The sequence below is a fragment of the Magnolia sinica genome, chromosome 5 (genome assembly GCF_029962835.1).
Source record: "Magnolia sinica isolate HGM2019 chromosome 5, MsV1, whole genome shotgun sequence".
In the NCBI taxonomy this organism is placed as follows: domain Eukaryota; kingdom Viridiplantae; phylum Streptophyta; class Magnoliopsida; order Magnoliales; family Magnoliaceae; genus Magnolia; species Magnolia sinica.
The window spans coordinates 88,644,569-88,664,652 of NC_080577.1; the positions used below are offsets into that span (position 1 = coordinate 88,644,569).

Genomic DNA, 20,084 nt, shown 5'->3' on the forward strand with positions numbered 1-20,084 from the left:
TGTTTTGCATCGCATAGACTTGGTATGGCTGATAGCACTCATGGACTTACCAGTATATTTTCACTTACTCTGATATTGTATGATTCATGATCTTGTCAGTATTTTTACTTATTCCGATGATGTATGATTTATGGGCTTTATTGTATACTTGGCACTTACCTTACATATACTTTCAACACCCTCTAAGCTTTCTATAAGCTTATACACGATAAATGCATGCAGATGGCGTTAGGTTGCAGTAGCGTTGAGCTTGGAGCGTGTAGCTGTCTTCTAGAGCTTTGATTTTGACATATCTATTTCCCTTTCAGCACTGTATTCAAGATTATATTATTGGATATGTGATGATGATGTTGCCTTTGTGATTTGGGTACTTGTGGTTGTGCTCCATTATAAAAAAAATTATTCTGTAAATCCTCCTTGTAGGATCCCAGGATCGGAATCTAGCATATGATTGCCGGGAGCCGAGAATGGGGCACTACGGAGGTTGTCGGCATCGGATTCGGTGATTGAAAATTTTTTGAGCCCGTTCTCCGAGTTTGGGGCGTGACAGCTAGATAGATCAACAATGGCTCGCCTGGTTCGAGCTTAGAAAGTAGCGGTGGCGACCCCAAGTATTCCTTGATCTGTTGGAAGGCGCCTTCGCACTCTTCTGTCCAGTTGACAATTTACCGACCCTTCAACTATTTGAAGAAGGGGAGACACCTATCAGTAGCTCGGGACACGAAGCAGTTTAAGGCTGCTACTCTTCCAGTCAGCCGCTGAACGTCCTTGATCGTCTTAAGGGACTCCATGTTGAGCAGAGCTTTAATCTTTTCCGGATTAGCTTCAATTCCCCTTTGGCTAACTAAGAATCCGAGGAATTTTCCTGAGCCCACGTTGAAAGCGCATTTTCTCGGGTTGAGCTTCATCTTATACTTTCGCAAGATGAGAAACATTTCTTCTAGATCGATTATGTAATCGGCCGCTTTAATGCTTTTGACGAGCATGTTATCAATGTAGACCTCCATTATTCGTCCTATAAGTCGTGTGAATATTTTATTGACCAATCTTTGATAGGTTGTTCCAGCATTTTTTAACCCAAATGACATTACTCGGTAACAATAAAGACTTTTGTCAGTGGCAAAGATAGTTTTTGATTTATCAAAATGATGTATTACAATTTGGTTATACCCTGAATAAGTGTCCATGAAACTGAGTAATTCGTGCCCCGCGGACTATCAACCAATTGATCAATCCGAGAAAGGGAAAAACTGTCTTTAGGGCAAGCTTTATTTAAGTCAGTATAGTTTATACAGACTCGCCACTTCCCATTAACCTTTTTGACCAACACAACATTAGCTACCCATTCAGGGTAGAATACCTCTTCAATAAAGTTGGCTCTGAGGAGTTTTTCAACCTCTTCCTTGATTACGGCGTATCTCTCAGGGCCAAGAGTGAGTCGTTTCTGACGGATTGGCTTGTAATTCAGGTCGATATTAAGTCAGTGAGTCATGACCGAAGGATCAATACCCGACATGTCTTCATGGGTCCACGCGAAGACATCAGCATATCGGCATAACAGGGCTATTAGCTTCTCTTTCAATGGCGTAATCAGGGATGATCTAATTCGGATAGTCTTCGAAAGGTCCGACTTATCCAATGGTATTTGAACGAGCTCTTCCATGGGCTAGCCGTGTTCGGGAGATTCGTCACGTAGATCCAGGGTTTTAATCGTCGTAACCTCCGTAGGTGCTCACAGGGCAGTAGTGTGTTGGTTTCCTTTTACCACCTCAATGTCATTCTTAGTAGGAAATTTCATGGATAAGTGATAAGTTGAGATGATGGCTCAGAGGAGACAGAGGGAGGGTCAGTCGAGGATAGCGTTATAAACTGAAGGCTGATCAACTATTAAGAAATCGATCAGGACAGTGGCTTGACTCGGCGCCTCCCCAGCAGTGAGCGGGAGTCTAATTGCTCCCTCGGGAAGAATATGTCCACCAGAGAATCTGATCAATGGAGTCCTCACAGGTCTTAGAGTCGATCGTTCAGCGCCCATCTTGTCGAACGCTTGCGTAAACAGTACATTCGCAGATGAACCTGTGTCGATAAGAACTCTGCAGACTCGGCGATTCGCGATAGTAACAGTGACGATTAAAGCGTGATCATGCGGGTGATGAATGCCCTTCGCATCTTCCTCGGTGAATGTTATAGTATACTTTTCAAACTTTCTTTCCTTTGGAGGTCGAGCTAGAACCATGATTTCGGACTCAGGCCGATCAATATTCCTCGCATATTTTTTCCAAGCCTTACTTGAATCGCCTCCGCCCAAATGCCCACCAATAATAGTTCGGATATCTTCAGTGGGCCGATTGTCATTTAGGCGTTCTTCCATGGTTCTAGCTTTTGGATTGACGTGCTCACCGAGATGGCCTTCTCAGATGAGACTCTCAATCTCCTACTTCAGATTATAATAGTCACTAGTGTTATGTCCATGTTCACGATGGAAATGACAGTATTTGCCTTTATTCCTTCAGTTCGGGTTGCTCCGAAGTTTGTCTTGTAAGTTGACGAATCCTTCACCTTTAATCTCCATTAGTACCTGCTCTTGTGGTTTGTTGAGCGAAGTGTATGTTGAAAATTTATGACCAGGCCGTTTTCCCGACCTATGTTCATTGCAAGACCGATCATCTTTTCGCTTTTTACCAATGCCTGTTCTTCCTTGGGTCGCTTCTCTTTGGTCAAGCTTCCCTTGTTCTGAGTGGCTTTTCATGAGCTAAAAAGCTCCTCGGCATTTGAGTATTTTTTAGCTCGATTGAGGAAATCGGTCAATGTTGTCGGCGGGTTCTTGTCGAGAGATGCAAGAAACGGCTTGTCTCGTACACCTTGCATAATTGAATTGAGAGCTATCTCGTCCGAGTGCTTATGAACTTATAGCGACTCAAAATTGAAGCGCTTGACATAGTCCTTGAGTAACTCTCTATTTTTCTGGATTATATTGTTCAGGTGTGCAGATGACTTCAATTTTTTCTTCCCACCAATGAAATTGGCGAGGAAAGCATCGCTGAGTTCAGTGAATGAGTTAATCGACTTTGGTTTCAACTGTTTAAACCAAAGTTAATCTACGTCTGCCAAAGTAGGAGAAAAGGCCCGACACATCACGACGTCCAAGGCATTATGCAATTCCATGTAAGTCCGGAATGACTCAACGTGCTCGGTTAGATCAGTTTTACCGGTGAAGGGCATAATCTGAGGTAAACGGAATTGTTCCAACAACCGAGCTTGCATAATTTCCTCTGTAAACGGGGATGCCTTCGCCTCGGGTCTTATCTGACCCAGGTTTCGATTTTACTTTATATCGACGATTTCCTCCTATACTCCCCTCTTAAAATCCTGAAGGTCAGCTTTCCAGGGTTTGTTGCTATCAGCCGTGCCTTCAACCGGAGGCCTGCTGCACCTTCTCCGATCTATTTCGTGCCGAAGATCGGTGGCAGGCAGCGGGGCAGTCACAGAATGAGCGGGTGGAGGCTCGACTGAACCCTGGTGCTGACTTTGCTATTGATGGATGGATCGCGGAGCAACAGGCTGAGGATAGATGAATTGTTGTGGAGCATTTGTCTTATCGCCATCACGCTAAGGCGGAGCTTGTTAGCAATGGATCTATTCCAGCATTTGCTTCATGAAGTTTATATCGATCCTAAGTTCCTGAACCTCCCTATCTAACCGCCCGTTGTCTTGGTTCCACTGAGTATGTCTAGTCGAAACAGAGGTTGCCGGACGGGCCGTAGAACCTTGTCGGGTATTGGGTCGATTCTGGGCTCCGTACGTACTTGGCAAGGCTTCAGTTGCTGGAGGTCCAGTGACAGTGACCTCGTTAGGCTCGTTTTGAGTAGTTCTTCTAGTTCTCGCCATTAAAGTCTGTTTGAAGCTTTTCGATAGAGCCTGAAAAATGACTTTTCGTATTGATTCCCACAGACGGCGCCAAACTGTTGATGCTATTTTTGGCTCACCTCTTCTATGACCCTGGAGTCTGCACACGTAAGAAGGAAAAGGCGACCCTGGTCTTACCAGGGGACGCTCCGATACTAAAGTCAGAATCTAGGTCTCTTTTAAAAGGTTTTTAGGGTGAGAGTTTTTGCATACCTTTTACCATGAAGGTTCTTGTACTTATAAGCTGTCGTACCTCATAGGGTTTTCATGAATCCAATAGATTACGTAATTAGGATAGATTTCAATCTCTTGGGATCCGTAATCCTCGATACTCCCTGATTCTCGAAGATATTAATCTTATCTACCCGAGAATCCCTGGTAGAGATCCAGAGTTTCACTAGGTAACTTCTGGATATGGAGCGATATAGCTCGGCCGATGCTTATCTTTTCGACATTGTCGTGCTGAGATAAACTCTACGGCTGATTCTCTACCTACTCTATTGACCGACCCAATCCTTGAGTCGGACTAAAGTTTGGGCGGCTCTACGACCGACTGATCTTACTCTGCCGGTTTAGGTTTTCCTCTATGAGGTTTTGATTGGACCTTGAGGTGCACTTCCTCCCTTAGAGGTTTCGCTTTGTGGCTCTGGATGCTCAGGCTATGGCCGGGTCAGGGACCTCACGGTCCAAGCTACGTCTCTCCATCCAGCATTCTTATGGACTTTGGGCTTTATTCGGGCTCGACATCCAACGAGTCTGAGCCATTGCTTCACTACTCTTCCGATCCTCTGGCCGACTCAAGGACTTGTTATATTTTTTTACCCCAACAGTATATAATATATTTTATATATATTAATAATCTTAAAATCTAAACTCAAACTCAGCTTGTTGGTTTAAACTCGAACTCGGCTCGAAAGACTGAGCTCAAGCCCAACTCAAGTTAGCTCAAGCTATTGATGAAGTTGAGCCAAGCTGGCCAGTCAGGTTAGAAGACCAAGCTAAGCGACTTTAAACTGGTGTAGTCATGCTAGGAGATCAAGCCAAGCTGAGTTTAAACTGGGTAAACCTGCTGGCTGAGCCGAGCTGAGTGGAACTGGACCAAGACTCAATTCGGCTCGTGTACAGCTCTACCCACTATTGGCTAGAAGGATAGAACTCGGGCCTGGGAACGTCTAATCCACTCATAAAGTGGGCCACACCCTCGAAATCACTGGACAGCCGATGGTCCGATTCAAAATGCATATCTGGCCCACCCAATGCGCACATGGACCCGGATTGCGTCCTACCCCAACCCGGACGGTAATCCGTCTGGGCAGGGCTCCGTGGGGCCCACCGTAATGTAAGTGTTTTATCCACGCCGTTCAACGCTTTTTTCAAATAATTTTAACGTGTGAACCAAAAAATGAGGCAGGTCCAATGCTTAAGTGGACCACACCAAAGGAACCTACACTGATAATGACACTCACCGTTGAAACCTTTCTAAGGGCCAACGTGATGTTTTTTTACCATACAACTTATTCATAAGGTCATAAGGTCATGTAGACGTGGATGAAGTGAAAACACAAGTATCAGCTTCATCCAAAACTTCTCCGGCTCCCAAGAAGTTTTTAATGGTGGACGTCCATCCCCACTTTGTGGTCCAGTTAAGTCTTGGACCTACCTCATTTTTTGGCTCACATATTAAAATTATCTGAAAAAAGCGTTGAATGGCGTGGATAAAATACTTACATTACAGTGGGCCCCACAGAGCCCTGCCCGGACGGTAATCCGTCCGGGCAGGGGTAGGACGCAATCCGCGTCCTGAGCACATTGGCCAGCTTATCGAGACAGGTGATCCTCATGGTGGGGCCCGCCATTGATCACTGTTTATTCGGGCCATATCCCATCCACATATGGGCACAATTCAACCGTTGGAATTCGAAAAATGCATGCCACATGTACGGTGGATGTTCATTCACATGTTTACACCAAGAGGCAGACGCGAATTTCCCGCGACAACGGTTGCATATAGCCCGTACACCAAAAAGCTCGGGTGGGCCCACCTTCATGTCTGATATTTATCTTTTTTACCTTCATCCACTCCCTCATTTGTGCCAGCTCGACATTAGCGCAAAAATCAGGCCGATCCAAAACTCTGAGTGGGCCACAAAGTAGGAACAGACGTTTGATATTTAGCTTTTTTCCCTTCATCTTCGTTGGGCTTACCTTACGAACGGCTTGGATGGCATATAAACAACACGTGGGCACCAAGAGAATTTCAATGATGGGCGTCCCAATACATACTTTTCCCTCTGGTGTGGCCCACTTGAATTTTTCAACGGACTGATTTTTGGGCTCACCAACTAACAAGAGCTGATTCAAATGATGGACGGAGTGGATGTTACACCCACAACACAATAGGCCCTAGGTGAGAGGATAGGGAGGAGTGCTGGGCCTTCTTTCATCATGCATCTTGGTCGTTGGTCGTTGGAAGGAATAAAGGCGGAGAATATGGGGTAGGACGGAATGGATGACCCACTTCCCTGGGAACACGTTAATCTTCCCTTTCAAGATAAACGGCTCAGATTCGCCGGTATGGAAGGGGAACCGTTTACTTAGCACCCATGTTTTAAAAATGAGGTAAGAGTTCTTTGATGTTGGTATCTAATCTGTACATTTAGGACCCATGATTGGTTTATCCAAGCCATTAATCTGATTCCCCTATCATGTATGAATCATGTAAAGAAAATTTCCCAAATTGGAAGATCTTTAACGTCACATCTTGTCTTTTCTCCATTGAATCTGTACCGTTGGTTCATTTCTTATTAATAATGTACTTACATGCCCACGGTGCGAAGGTTAGAGTTGAAGGAGTGGAGAGATATTTTAGACATGGTTCATCCATGATGGGGCCCATCAGATAAGTGGCCTGGATAATCTAATTATTATGAGTGGCAATAGCCAATAGACATGCCAAGATTAGCCCTGACCCAACCTACCTCAAACAACAGGCCTAAATTTCTGCTAACTTGAGTTATGAAATGAATTGATTTTGTGAGTTTGATTTCACATGAGTGGATGTAAGAGTTTTAAATGTCATCTTGACGCTTGGATCTTGAAAAGTTCTATTGAAGAGACTTCTTTACTTCTATTAAAAAAAATAAATCAAGGATGCTTAGTTTTTTGGAAGTGGGCTCCACATGGATTAAAAGCTTAGCTTTTTTGTGAACTTGGTGATTCAATTAATTACGTGAACCTAATGCCATTTTTGCATACTTGTATTACAAGGAAAAAGAAAAAGAAAATAAAAATTTCCTTGAGTGCTATTGAGATATTATTTCTGGTTGTACGTATCTTGTTTGAATGACAAAGGGAAACTTGGTATTTGTGAGACAATCATCACCTAATTTCATCTGCTCATATCTTCTTTTGCTCTTGCTGGTCTATCGGAGGGCGCGTTCTACATCATCTTCATCTATTGACTAGAATCCAACAACAACAACAAACCCCATTGGTAAACCGACGTGGTAGGATTTAATTGGGCCACATATTGCCACGGGAGATGAAGCCAATGCAAAACGTGTTTGAAAGTCGTTATGTTGGGGATGTAGTTGACCGAGCCCATCTCTAAGAGTAGCATGTGTTCCAAATCCCATCATGTTGGCTCACACCGGAGATGGTGTCAAGGTCATCATGCAAGCCAGTCCCACATAGATGGATTTGGATTGGGTGGTACTGACCTATTCACCACTGATGTAGAGCGGTTCGCTGACAATTTCATAGCCAAGATGGATCAGAAAAGGCCCGGTCGACGACAGAAGTGATCTGGACCGTCGAACCTTAGATCAGACGTATCTCGCAATATGGAATGAGTTATCATACGTAAAATATATGATTTTGGGGAAGACCGAGCTACTTTAGCCACCCAACCCCGTCATGTGGGGTTGCGCCAGATGGATTTGTGAAATACCACCAGATTGACGGCATTTCCCTATTAAGTTGCGAATTTTATGAGTTTTAGTTGTTTGATTCTAATTTCTCTCCCATTGCTTGGTATCCCTATTTAAAGGGTTGTGAACCATTTAATTCATTCATCAATCAATTTACGAATTTATTAGAATTTATTTCTATTTTCTTGCTTTCTTTCATTGTGGATGCAAGAAGTCTCTATGAGGAATCTAGAGAAGCTGGGAGGATTTGTAGTTATCCTTGAGGAAGACAATGATCAACCTCATCAGGTTCATCCCTGCATCAACCACCCACTTGGGTACTCACCCAATGTGGCGGGATGCAACTCAACGATGAGATGGTAGACACCCCACCTAAGGCCAATAAACTGGTAGTCGAACCCCAAGCAGTTCAACCCAAATACCTACTCAAAATTTAGACTAATCCTAGTTCCAAATCAAGCCCAAAATAAACCTAGACTCAGGCCCATTGACCTCCAAAACCACCGCAAAACAGAACCATATCAATCAGAGGCCCACAGATCATTCAGGAGCCCTTGCGAAAGCAGGATGCATTCCATGTGGTGGGCAGCAAACAGGGTTCCACCTACCTTGGAGGATCCAAGGATCCACCCAAACCGTATACATGAAAGGATGCCTTGTTGAGTGGGCTCCACAGCAGGAGGTGCTAAACCACACCGCGGTTGGTGGGCTTCTGACTCACATGAGTGGGTGGAACTTGACGCTGGAGAGTTTTGCGGGTGTACCGATGATACGCTGGCACTTCTAATTTGCGAACCATCAGATAAACAGCCGGTTCGTTGGTGATGTATGGAGGATTGGTTTGGACATGAAGGATAGGTGTGACAGACTGACGGTTAAGATGATGGCGAGGAGCTGATGCATGAAAATGTGGAGCTGATTTAGAGAGGAAATGTGTTAATATCATGGTGGGTCATCTTACATGAATTTGGAGAGATTGATTGAGGACAACAGAGGCATGAGCTTATGATTATCTCTTTTAATTTTTAGTGGGCCTAATATTATGATAATACAGACTGTTGGTTTGTTGAATCCTTTAAAAAATTAAAAAAATTTTAAAAAAAATCAGTTTATTGAATCCCATTCTAGATTAATGTCCCAGAAATCTCCTCGATCCGACAATCATAACCTTTCATTTGTCGCCAACAAATACAGCGTTGAGGAGAAAGTTCAACAGAAAAAGGTGCCAAGATTAATGGCTACGATCTTCCAATCTTGGAAATTTTAAAGGTATTACTTTAGAGCATGTGGCCCTTCTTTCCGGTGTAGATACGTTTGTAATGAAAGTTCACGTACAGCCTATATTTCAATCAGTCCACTATTTCATATAGAAGGGATATATAGTTAGATTCAAACATAGCCCTTTTTGATCAAATACATCTTGTTGTAGCTGGTCCACGGAATGAAATATATAAGAAAAGATACGTTACAAATTTACAATGACATGATAAGATCAATTAAACTCTGTAATGACTCATATGAAGAACCTCCTTTTGCTACAGAACGCGTTGCAATTTCCTTCAGACAACCTACCCTCTCTCTCATCTCCTTCCCTTCAATCTCCACCATCAATCTTCTTATGGCCCACTCTATCTCACTTCTATCGAATCCATTCTCAAGTTGAATCCCCACCCTCCAAACATGGCTCACATACCTAGCAGTCACATTTTGGTCCCATAAATAAGGAGAACATAACATTGGAACCCCTTCACATATGCTCTCCAACGTAGAATTCCAACCATTGTGTGTCCAAAATCCTCCCACTGATGGGTGGGCCAACACTTCTTGTTGTGGGGCCCACTTAATGATCCGGCCTTTCTCTCGCGTCTTCTCTTCAAACCCTTCTGGCAGTTCGACCCAATCGTCACCATTGATTGAGCCGGGGCGGACCACCCACAAGAAGGGCTGGTCACTATTGGCTAGCCCCCAAGCTATCTCCTCGAGTTCTGTTTTATCAATAGAAGCTACGCTCCCGAAGCTAATGTAAATGACAGACTGCGGTGGCTGCTTGTCTAGCCAAGCCATGCAGCTGTGGTCTTGTGTTATTAAGCTGTTTGATGCTCCTGGAGAGAATTTGTAGAGAGGGCCCACTGTAAATAGTGGTGTGGGATGACGATCTTCTCTAACTTTTTCCAGTGCAGTTGGATCAAGATCGTCGAATCCATTCATGATATAAGCTAAAGCAGACTTTATCGCATTGAGAATGTTTTCCGCCAATCGCTCAAATGTATCAGGATCTGTAGTGCTGAAGTCCGGAATGTCCTTGATCCTGAGTGGCGGAATCTCAGGAATAAGTGTATTTGGCTGACCTTCTGCGAAAGACAAATTCATTAACATGTTTACAATAATCTACGCTTGTTTGTAGAGTTGAATGTGTTTTAAAACTACTGTATCTCGTGACATGTAGGTAAGTTTCATGGTGGGGGCCACTAAATGAATGTTCATGATCACTAAAGGGTAGCCCCAATAAATGTTAGAGTATGTGCTATTGGAAATCAATATAAACCCTAATCTGCTAGCCATATGGACGAGATAGGGCTTATCTCAACCATAGATCTTGATGACCATAGGTTTCTTATGGATAGGGTTGTACACGAACCAAGTTAGCTCGGTTAGCTCACTCGACTCAACTTGAAAAAGCTCGATTCGACTCGGTTCAAATTGAGTTCGAGCCAAGTCGAGCTAATTTTTTGAGCTCAAAAAAATTTCGATCCGAGTTTGAGTTTGCCCGAGCTTGACTCGACTCAGATCGAACCCCAACTCGAATCGAACTCGGATCGAACCAATTCGGTGACTTGGTTACTTTGATATTGATGTTGCTCACCAAGTGTTTGATGAAATGACTCAACAAAGTGTCGGTAGGTGGACATGTGGGTGATGGAAGCTCAGGCATGCAAGATTAAACTTCTGTAGATAGATGGTTGAGAAGATGATTTAGACGCTTTAAAGCGACAATGGATTGATGTAGTGACAGAGATTGTATGACTATGGAAGAAAATGTTGGTGAAGGTAGATAGCGGACTGTCGTAAAGATGGCCGAGATGACATGAGGGTTTTACCTCTACTCCAAATGTGTTGGGTTTTGGCCTAAGACAGAGACAAAGACGTGGGTGTTTTACCTCTACTCTAATTAGCAGATATGCACCATATCTCTCTGTCTATACTTATCTTCAATTAGTTTATTCCGGGCATGCTTGACTCAACTGAGTTTGAGCTTAGTTCCAATATATGCTGCTATTTTACATACAATGAGAATTTGAAAGTGCAGTCCATGTGTCTGTGAAAATGCTGCACAGGTAAACTCAGCTCGGTCTTGGCTCAAACTCGACTCGAACTGGCCCGAGCTACTAACCGAACCGAGCCAAGCTGGCCAGTCAAGCTCGAGGACCGAGCCAAGCTGAGTTCGAGCTGGGTCTGCTAGTGGCCATCTAAGTCGAGCTGTGCCAAGCTCGACTCGGTTTGACTCGTGTACACCTCTACTTATGGATAACCTTTAATGCATCATTGTGTAGTATCACCGTAAACGTACATGTTTATGGGTTATAGTTGAGGATTGAGTCCTGTGGTGGTGCTTGAAAACTAGAGATTGGTCAAAAGTTGATTGATTGGGAAGATTTGTGATATATGGTTCTTAATATAGTGTTTATAACATAACAATTACCGTTGCATGGGACACACTTCTGGATATTCATTTATGAGATGTACAATGGGAAGGGATTGACTTAGGTTAGGATGGATAATCTCTACCTTCAGTGAACCGATTTAGTGTTGGTGTGCCTTTGCCTTTGTCTCACATAAGATTGTAAGTGTATTATGGATAGGACTTTTGGACACTTACATTGGTTTAGATTGACATCAAGTATAAATAGGGGCCATTTGACTAAGCTATGATTAGGTTAGTAATTATGATTTGATGGTATATGAAAGATGATTAATTTTTAGACCCATGGATGAATAAGGATTACAACCTTGATTAGTCGACTCTGGCTCTTATTATGAGACAACCATGTGACCATTAAAAATAGATGTGGCTATGTATTTTCATCAAGAACTGTTATTTCTTGAACGAACTAACAAGAGATCCACTAGGTTTTACGTATTGATTGCTATATAGTTAAATTTAAATTGATCAAAAACATATCACATGATTTTTCCATTGCACGTAACAATTAAGATGTTTGAATCGAGTTTTCAACAGATGAAGTTTTATTCTAAGTATTAAAATTGCTTTAATCACACTTGATGATAATCTGATGATCCAAATAATGTGGTTTACTATTTAATCATCATAACATATAAATCTTTATCGAATGGCCATGATAATGAGAAAATTAGATCATGAGTACATATATGCGTGAGACAGATTGACGGACTTCATTTATAGTAAATTATTCCGAAGTTTTCAAAGGGTGGCAGAGAATCATATTAGATGCAACCTAGCAAGCCTTCCATGAGGTTGGCTTCGTGATAACATATCCCATATATGTGTGTATGTGTGTGTGTAGAGAGAGAGAGAGAGAGAGAGAGAGAGAGGCCATGACGGTTATATATATATATATATATATATATATATATATATATATATATATATATATATATATATATATATAAGGTTCTATGCGGTCGAGCTCATGGGAACTTCCCATGAGGTTGAGCTATGTGGATGACGCAGGGATGAACGTGATGAGGATAACTACTCCGAATCCACGGAGCTTCTCTGGACTCCTCACAGAGACTTCTCGAATCCACAAGGAAAGAAAGCAGAAAATAGAAATAAATTCTAATAAATTCAAAATTGATTAATTCATGAATAAAAATGAGTTCACAACCCTTTAAATAGGGGTACTAAGCAATGGGAAAGAAATTAGAATCAAACTACAACTCAAACTCTTAGAATCCGCGACTTACTATAAATAGAAAACTTACTATTTATAAACGGTCGTGATGTCTACTAGTGCGCAAGGTTTTCGGCCAAAAATAGTAAGTGTCCTATTTGGCTTCACCAAACCGTTCTCCTAATTATTCTAAGCTCTTTTCACATTGGGCGCAACTCCTAAAGCCCGACGGATGAAGAGTTATAATCAAACTAAAACTTACTATTTATAGTAAAAACGAAATTAAAACGGGAAAACGACCATCGATCCAGGGGTTTTTTGCAATTCCGGGCTGCGCAACCCGGCATAGCGGGGTTGGTTGGCTTCAGTAGCTCGTTCTACCCCAAAATCATATATTTTACGTCAGATAACTCATTCCGAATTGCAAGATACGCCCGATTTAAGGTTCGATGGTCTGGATCACTTCTGTCGTCGACCGGGCCTTTTCTGATCCATCTTGGCCATGTAACTGTCCGCGACACGCTCACATCAGTGGGCCCCACCATGATGCGTGTCGAACACCCACCCCATCGATCGGATGCACCATTCCATGGTGGGCCTAGGGCTTAAAAATCAAGTCAATATGTGACTTGGGTGGGCCACACCACATACAACCACATACAACAGTTGAGAGGGGTTATCCTCCCATTAAAACCTTCATAATCATTTATTTGGCCCACTGAGATGTTGTTCACAAATCCAGACCATCCATTCTGTGTGTCCTATTTGAATGAGGAGCAAACCAAGTTTCATCCATATCTAAAACTCAGGTGGGCCCCACCAAGTGCTTTTATATGTTTTTGGCATGTCTTCACATGTTTTTAGATGGTATGGCCCACCTTAGTTCCACATGCGGCTGATTTTGGGATATCCCATAATTTAAAGGGGACCCATCAAATGCACGGTGTTGATGTTTGACATTGCGGTGGGGCTCACACAAATCGATCTCATGGGAAGTTCCCATAAGGCGAACCTCATAATACCATTTCCACACACACACACACACACACACACACACACACATATATATATATGTGGGAAAAGGTACTATATGCTCGACCATATTATACCTTCTATAAGGTTGAGTGCTGGCGGTGCGTTATTCATTGGATGGTGAAAATTTTAAACAAGCCGGGAAATTTTATATGGCCCCGAGGAATTTATGTGCGAGCTTTTCGTTGTTGGAAGTTCATGTGTTAGGATTCTGTGTAGGGCCCACTATGCTATTTGTGATAAATCCAACCCGTCCTTCTATTTTTCAAAATCATTGTAGGACATGCAACCAAAAATGAGGAGGATCCAAATATTAACTAGGCCACATGAGAGGAAACAGTGGGGATTTAGTGACCACCATTGAAACATTCATATGACTACAAAAGTTTTGTATTGGTTTATCTTCATGGTGTTTTCATTTCATATCAGTGAAAATGACCTTATAAACAGTTTGGATGGAATATAAACACCAAGGTGGAGCCTAGGAAGGTTTCAACGGTAAGCATTCCTTTCCCCACTGTTTCATCTCGTATGGCCCACTTGAATTTTGGATCCTCCTCATTTTTGGTATAATGTCCTAAAATGATATCTAAAAATGAATGGACAGACTAGATTTCATACAAAGATCACAGTGGACCCCACACAAAATCCTTTCCCGAATCTTCATGGGAAAGGCTTTAGTACGAAATCCGCGTCCCGAGGTCTGGGAAATAGACTGGCTACTCCCCCGCAACCGGCCAATGGTAGGTGGTCAGTGTTATGTGGGCCCCACCATGCTATATGTGTTTCATCTATGCTGTCTATATGTTTTTCTAGATCATTTTATTGTAATGAGACCAAAAATGGGGTATATCCCAATCTCAAATGGAGCACATTACAGGAAACAGTGTTGAATGGGCATCGACCATTAAAAAAAATTTGGGGGCCATAAAAGTTTTGGATCAAGTTGATCTTTGTTTTTTTCCTTCATATGGGTCCGTATGACCTAATCAATAGATTGGATGTCAAATAAATAGTACAGTGGGCTTTAAGATGATTTTAACCAAGAGCATCACTCTCCACACTTTTTTCTATGTTGGGGTCCATTTGAGCCTTGGATATGATTCATTTTTTGTTTAATGGTCTAATTGATCTCGAAAAATGGATGAAGGGTGTGGATATAATAAATAAATCATTGTGGGGCCATGTAACTTTGATCTCCTTTAAACAGTTCGTGCAACTCAGAGCTCAAGGAGCGTCGGCACTTGTCTTCGTGCAACACATATCTACATCAACTATATAGCTGGTGTGTAGTACACCAGCCAATCCGCTTCCCTCCTAGACGGAAGGGGATTTCTTAGCTTACTGAGTATACTGTGTGAGGTCCACCATGATTTATGCATTTTATCTTCTCCGTCCATCCATTTTCCCAGATAATTTTGTGGCTTGATCCCAAAAATGAAGTATATACAATGTTCAAATGGACCACACCACATGAAAAAGTGGAATTGAACTTATATTGTTGAAAATTTCTTTGGGGCCACATAAGTTTTGAATCAAGCTTATATTTTTGTTTTCCGTTCATCCATGTATGTATGATCTTATGAACAGGTTGGATGACAAATAAACATCACTATGGGGCCTAACAAGGTTTCAACGGTGGAAATCATTATCCCCACTTTTTCCCAGGCATGATGGACTTGATCTTTGGATATGCTTCAATTTTGGGTTCAACCCCTTAAATTAGATGGAAAAATGTATGGACGACATAGATGAAACACATACATCATGGTGGGGCCCACATAGCACCGACACCTGCCATTGGCCGGTGGCGAGGGAGTAACCAGTCCGTTTCCCAAACTCAAAACCCAGGAAGTGGATTTCTGCTAAAGCTTTTCCCATAAAGATCAACAGAAGAATTCTGTGTGGGGCCCATTGTGATCTTTGTGTGAAATCCAATCCGTCCATTCATTTTTAGATATCATTTTAGGACATTATACCAAAAATGAGGAGGATCCAAAATTCAAGTGGGCCATACGAGATGAAACAGTGGGGAAAGGAATGCTTACCGTTGAAACCTTCCTAGGCTCCACCTTGGTGTTTATATTCCATCCAAACCATTTATAAGGTCATTTTCACTAAGATGAAATGAAAACACTATGAATATAAACCGATACAAAACTTTCGTAGCCATATGAATGTTTCAATGGTGGTCACTAAATCTCCATTATTTCCTCTAATGTGACCCATTTAATTTTTGGATCCTCCTCATTTTTGGTCGCATGCCCTAAAATGATTTTGAAAAATGGATGGACGGGTTGGATTTATCACAAACATCATAGTTAGTCCTACACAGAATCCTAGCATATGATCTTCCAACAACGAAAGGCTCGCACATAAATTCCTTGTAGCACTGAAATTTCCCGGTTTGTTTAAAATTTTCACCATCCAATGAATAACGTGCCACCAGCATTCAACCTTATAGAAGGTATAATATGATCGAGCGTATAGTACCTTTTCCCTATATATATATATATATATATATATATATATATAGAGAGAGAGAGAGAGAGAGAGAGAGAGAGAGAGAGAGAGAGAGTCCTTTGAAAACTCATTTCACTTGACGTGTATATGCAATTAAGGCTACAATGGCCCTTCAGGCAAAAAATCACTTCGTTTTGCAACTCCAATGGGCTTAAGTGAAAATCAAGGGGAGAAATTCCCTCCAACTTTGCTCAGGTTTACCTAACTTTTGGATCAAGCTGAGTTTTGAGCCTCAGGGGTTTCACAGGGTGACTCATTTAGTGAGTGATTCATATTTTGTGCACACATCACATGAGATAAATTTTCAAAGGGTTCTCATGAGAACCGGTTCCATGAGATAAATTTTCAAAGGGTTCTCATGAGAACCAGTTCCTAAGAGACTCTCTCTCTCTCTCTCTCTCTCTCTCTCTCTCTCTCTCTCTCTCTCTCTCTCTCTCTCTCTATATATATATATATATATATATATATATATATGGTACTTTGAGGTAGACCTCAAGGAAGCTTCTCATGAGGTCAAGCTCTATAAGTCCCACTTTGATGTGTGTTAGTCATCCATGTTATGCATTTATTAGGTCCCCTCTAGGTTATATGATGTGTCAAAAGTTAGCAATATCCAAAATTTAGGTAGGCCACATCATTTGAAACCATGAGAAGTCATGCCTAAAACATCAAAAAGCACTTGGTGGAGCCCACATGAGTTTTGGAATGGCCTAAAATTTAGTGCGACCCCTCATACAAGTGTGACACATACAATGGATGGGTTGGATGTCTAAAACATATCTCGCTAGGCCCTATGTACAATAAGGAATGTTTGAATGGGCGGGCACCCGTGCTCAATTGTTGTCGGTGGTGTAGCCCACTAAGTCATGGGTTAACCTGATTTTTAAGCCAGTGGCTCACCATGTAAGGCTGCATTTGATTAATGGGATGGATGTCTGTCAACCATTTTGATGGGCCCATAGAGCTCAACCTAATGGGAAGCTACCCATGAGATCGAGCTCGATAGGCCCCACCATGATGTGTGATAGACATCCATGCCATGCATTTGGTAGTCCCCTCTAGGTTGTGAGATGTGCCATACTCAGGTGGGTCACACGATGTGAAACCATGGGGAATTATGCCCCAAAACATATAAAATTACTTGGTGGGGCTGACTAGAGTTTTGAAATAGTTTAAAATTTGGTGTGACCCCTCATCCTAAGTGGGACATACAGAATGGATGGGATGTATGTCTACATCATATCTCATTGGGCCCTATATATAATTAGTAAGGTTTCAATGGGTGGGCATCTACTCTCGACTATTGTCTTTGGTGTCGCCCACTTAAGTCATGGATTGGCCTCATTTTTAGGCCCATGGCTCAACATGGAAGGATGGATCTGATTAATGGGAAAGATGTCCCTCACACCACACATGTCACACACACACACATACACTGATGTAGAGCGGGTCGCGAACAGTTTCATAGCGAAGATGGATCAGAAAAGGCCTGGTCGACGATAGAAGTCATCAAGACCGTCAGAACCTTAAAATAGGCATATCTCACAAACTAGAATGAGTTACTTGACATACCATATATGATTTTGGTGTAGGACGAGCTACTTTAGCCAACCAACCTAGCTATGCCGGGTTGCCCACGCCGAATTTGTGAGATTCCATCATATGGCCGAATTCCATGTTTAGTTCTGTTTTTACTATAAGTTTTAGTTTGATTATAACTCTTCATCTGTTGGGTTTTAGGAGTTGTGTCTAACATGAAAAGTGTTTAGAATAATTAGGAGAACAGCTTGGTAAAGCTAAATAGGACACTTACTATTTTGGCCGAAAACCTTGCACACTAGTAGACATCAAGACCGTCTATAAATAGTAAGTTTACTATTTATAGTAAGTTGCGAATTCTAGGAGTTTTAGTTATAGTTTGCTTCTGATTTCTCTCCCATTGTTTGGTACCCCTATTTAAAGGGTTGTGAACTCATTTATTTCATTCATTAATCAATTTTGAATTTTATAGAATTTATTTTCTATTTTACTTGTTTTCTTTCTCGTGGATTCGAGAAGCCTATGTGAGGAGTCCAGAGAAATTCCGTGGATTCGGAATAGTTATCATCTTGAGGGAGACGGTGTTCAACCTCATCACGTTCTTCCCTGCGTCATACACTTTTTTTTTTTTTGTGTGTGTGTGTGTGTGTGAAAAGGTACTATGATCTCTAACCTCATGGAAAAGTTTCGATCACCCTTTCATGGTGGGCCACAACCTAAAAATCGGGCCAATCAATGACTTAGGTGAGCCACACCACAGACAATAGGTGAGAGTAGATATCCATCCATTAAAACCTTCATGATTGTTTATCCGTTGTATGTTATGTGTTTCACTTGGTTGAGGGGTCACACTAAGTTTCAGCTGCATAAAAAACTCAGGTGGGTTGCACAAAACGTGAGCTAGGTTTACACTGTTGTAAGAAAAATCAGTTTTACCCTACTGATGATGTGCCGCAATAGCTATTCAAACTAAGTATCAGTGGAATCGTTGATTCACACAATTGGTCATCGCAGTTGGTTAAAAAGATAGTGGCGTGAAGTTACTGTGCGCTGAATTTGAATTATGATTAAACGTCTCTAAGTCAGAATCCAACCTAAACATGCAACGGCTGTGCTCGTGGCTAGTTTGCTGGCCTACAGTGGGGGCATAAGTGGTTTTAGACACAATTTTGCATGGTTTCGGATGGTATGAGCCACTTGAATTTTGGATACAGTTGATTTTTGGGATATCCCATAACCTTGACTGGACCCACCAAATGCAAGGTGTGTTTGGTCGGTGATGGACCAAAACTCAAAAAAATAGTGGGGAACTGTTGTTGTAAAAAAGGTGCTCCGCAAACCTAAATGTTGTCAGTGCAGTGATGGCAGCATCCGAACAGCCCCTAAAGAATGGGGTTTCTTGTGCGTTTGGCTCTACAATCAAATCATGATTTGTAATGATGCATAACGCAATTTAAGAACTTCCTTGGATGCATATCAAGATCGTTACGTTTCAAGAGAACTTCTTGACCCGAACCAATCAAGAATTGGGAGACACGCCCAAACAAGCCCCTAACATGCACTCGTACCTGTGATGGAAATGGCTCCAGTTTGCTGTAGAAGCGTCAAAGACAGCATGATGCTAGAACATGTGGGACTGCTGGTGCATAACAAAATTCTTGGGAGCTTCAAATGGTCAGCGACGGCTTTAGTGAAGTGAAAAAGCTCATCATTGATGATGCACGTAACCGGGCCATGTGGGCCGTCCGATACCAATCTGGACAAGGTATCATTGAATGGTACTTGACATGTGTCGTTGAGGATGGAGACGACGGTTAAGGGGTCTTCAGTTGAGGCCTGACCATCAGATAAGCCATCTGGTATGGGCTCGAAGTTGAAGTTGGGGAAGTTGGCTGGATTGGGAGAGTTGGTTTGAGTGTGAATTACGGTGATTGAGAATCCTTTGGAATGTAGGAGACTGCCCAGTTGAAGCATGGGATTGATGTGTCCCTGAAATGGGAGTGGCAAAATAACCAAATGAGGGACTTTCTTTTCTTGGATTTGCATGTCTCTTGATGCTTCCACTGATTTTGGGATATACGTGATAGGCTGTGGTGGATATATATATATATATATATATATATAGAGAGAGAGAGAGAGAGAGAGAGAGAGAGAGAGAGAGAGAGAGAGAGAGAGGCATGCATGATATGCCAATCGGTAGTTATGCACGTACTGATCAAATCCAACCAAGTTGTGGAACCCACTGTTGATAAGTCAACAGTCCCAAAATCAGACTGGTTGA

The 20,084-nt window shown here is 42.1% G+C and overlaps 1 protein-coding gene across 1 annotated transcript; it reads right to left on the minus strand.

Moving 5' to 3' along the window:
* Nucleotides 1–9,308: 9,308 nt before the first annotated feature.
* LOC131247099 (UDP-glycosyltransferase 76B1-like) lies at nt 9,309–19,860 on the minus strand. Its single transcript, XM_058247538.1, has 2 exons — nt 19,372–19,860; nt 9,309–10,186 (listed from the first exon to the last, which is right to left on the minus strand). The coding sequence occupies exons 1-2, from the start codon at nt 19,847–19,849 to the stop codon at nt 9,309–9,311; spliced, it is 1,356 nt and encodes a 451-aa protein (XP_058103521.1). The 5' UTR covers nt 19,850–19,860.
* Between the last annotated feature and the right edge of the window lie 224 nt (nt 19,861–20,084).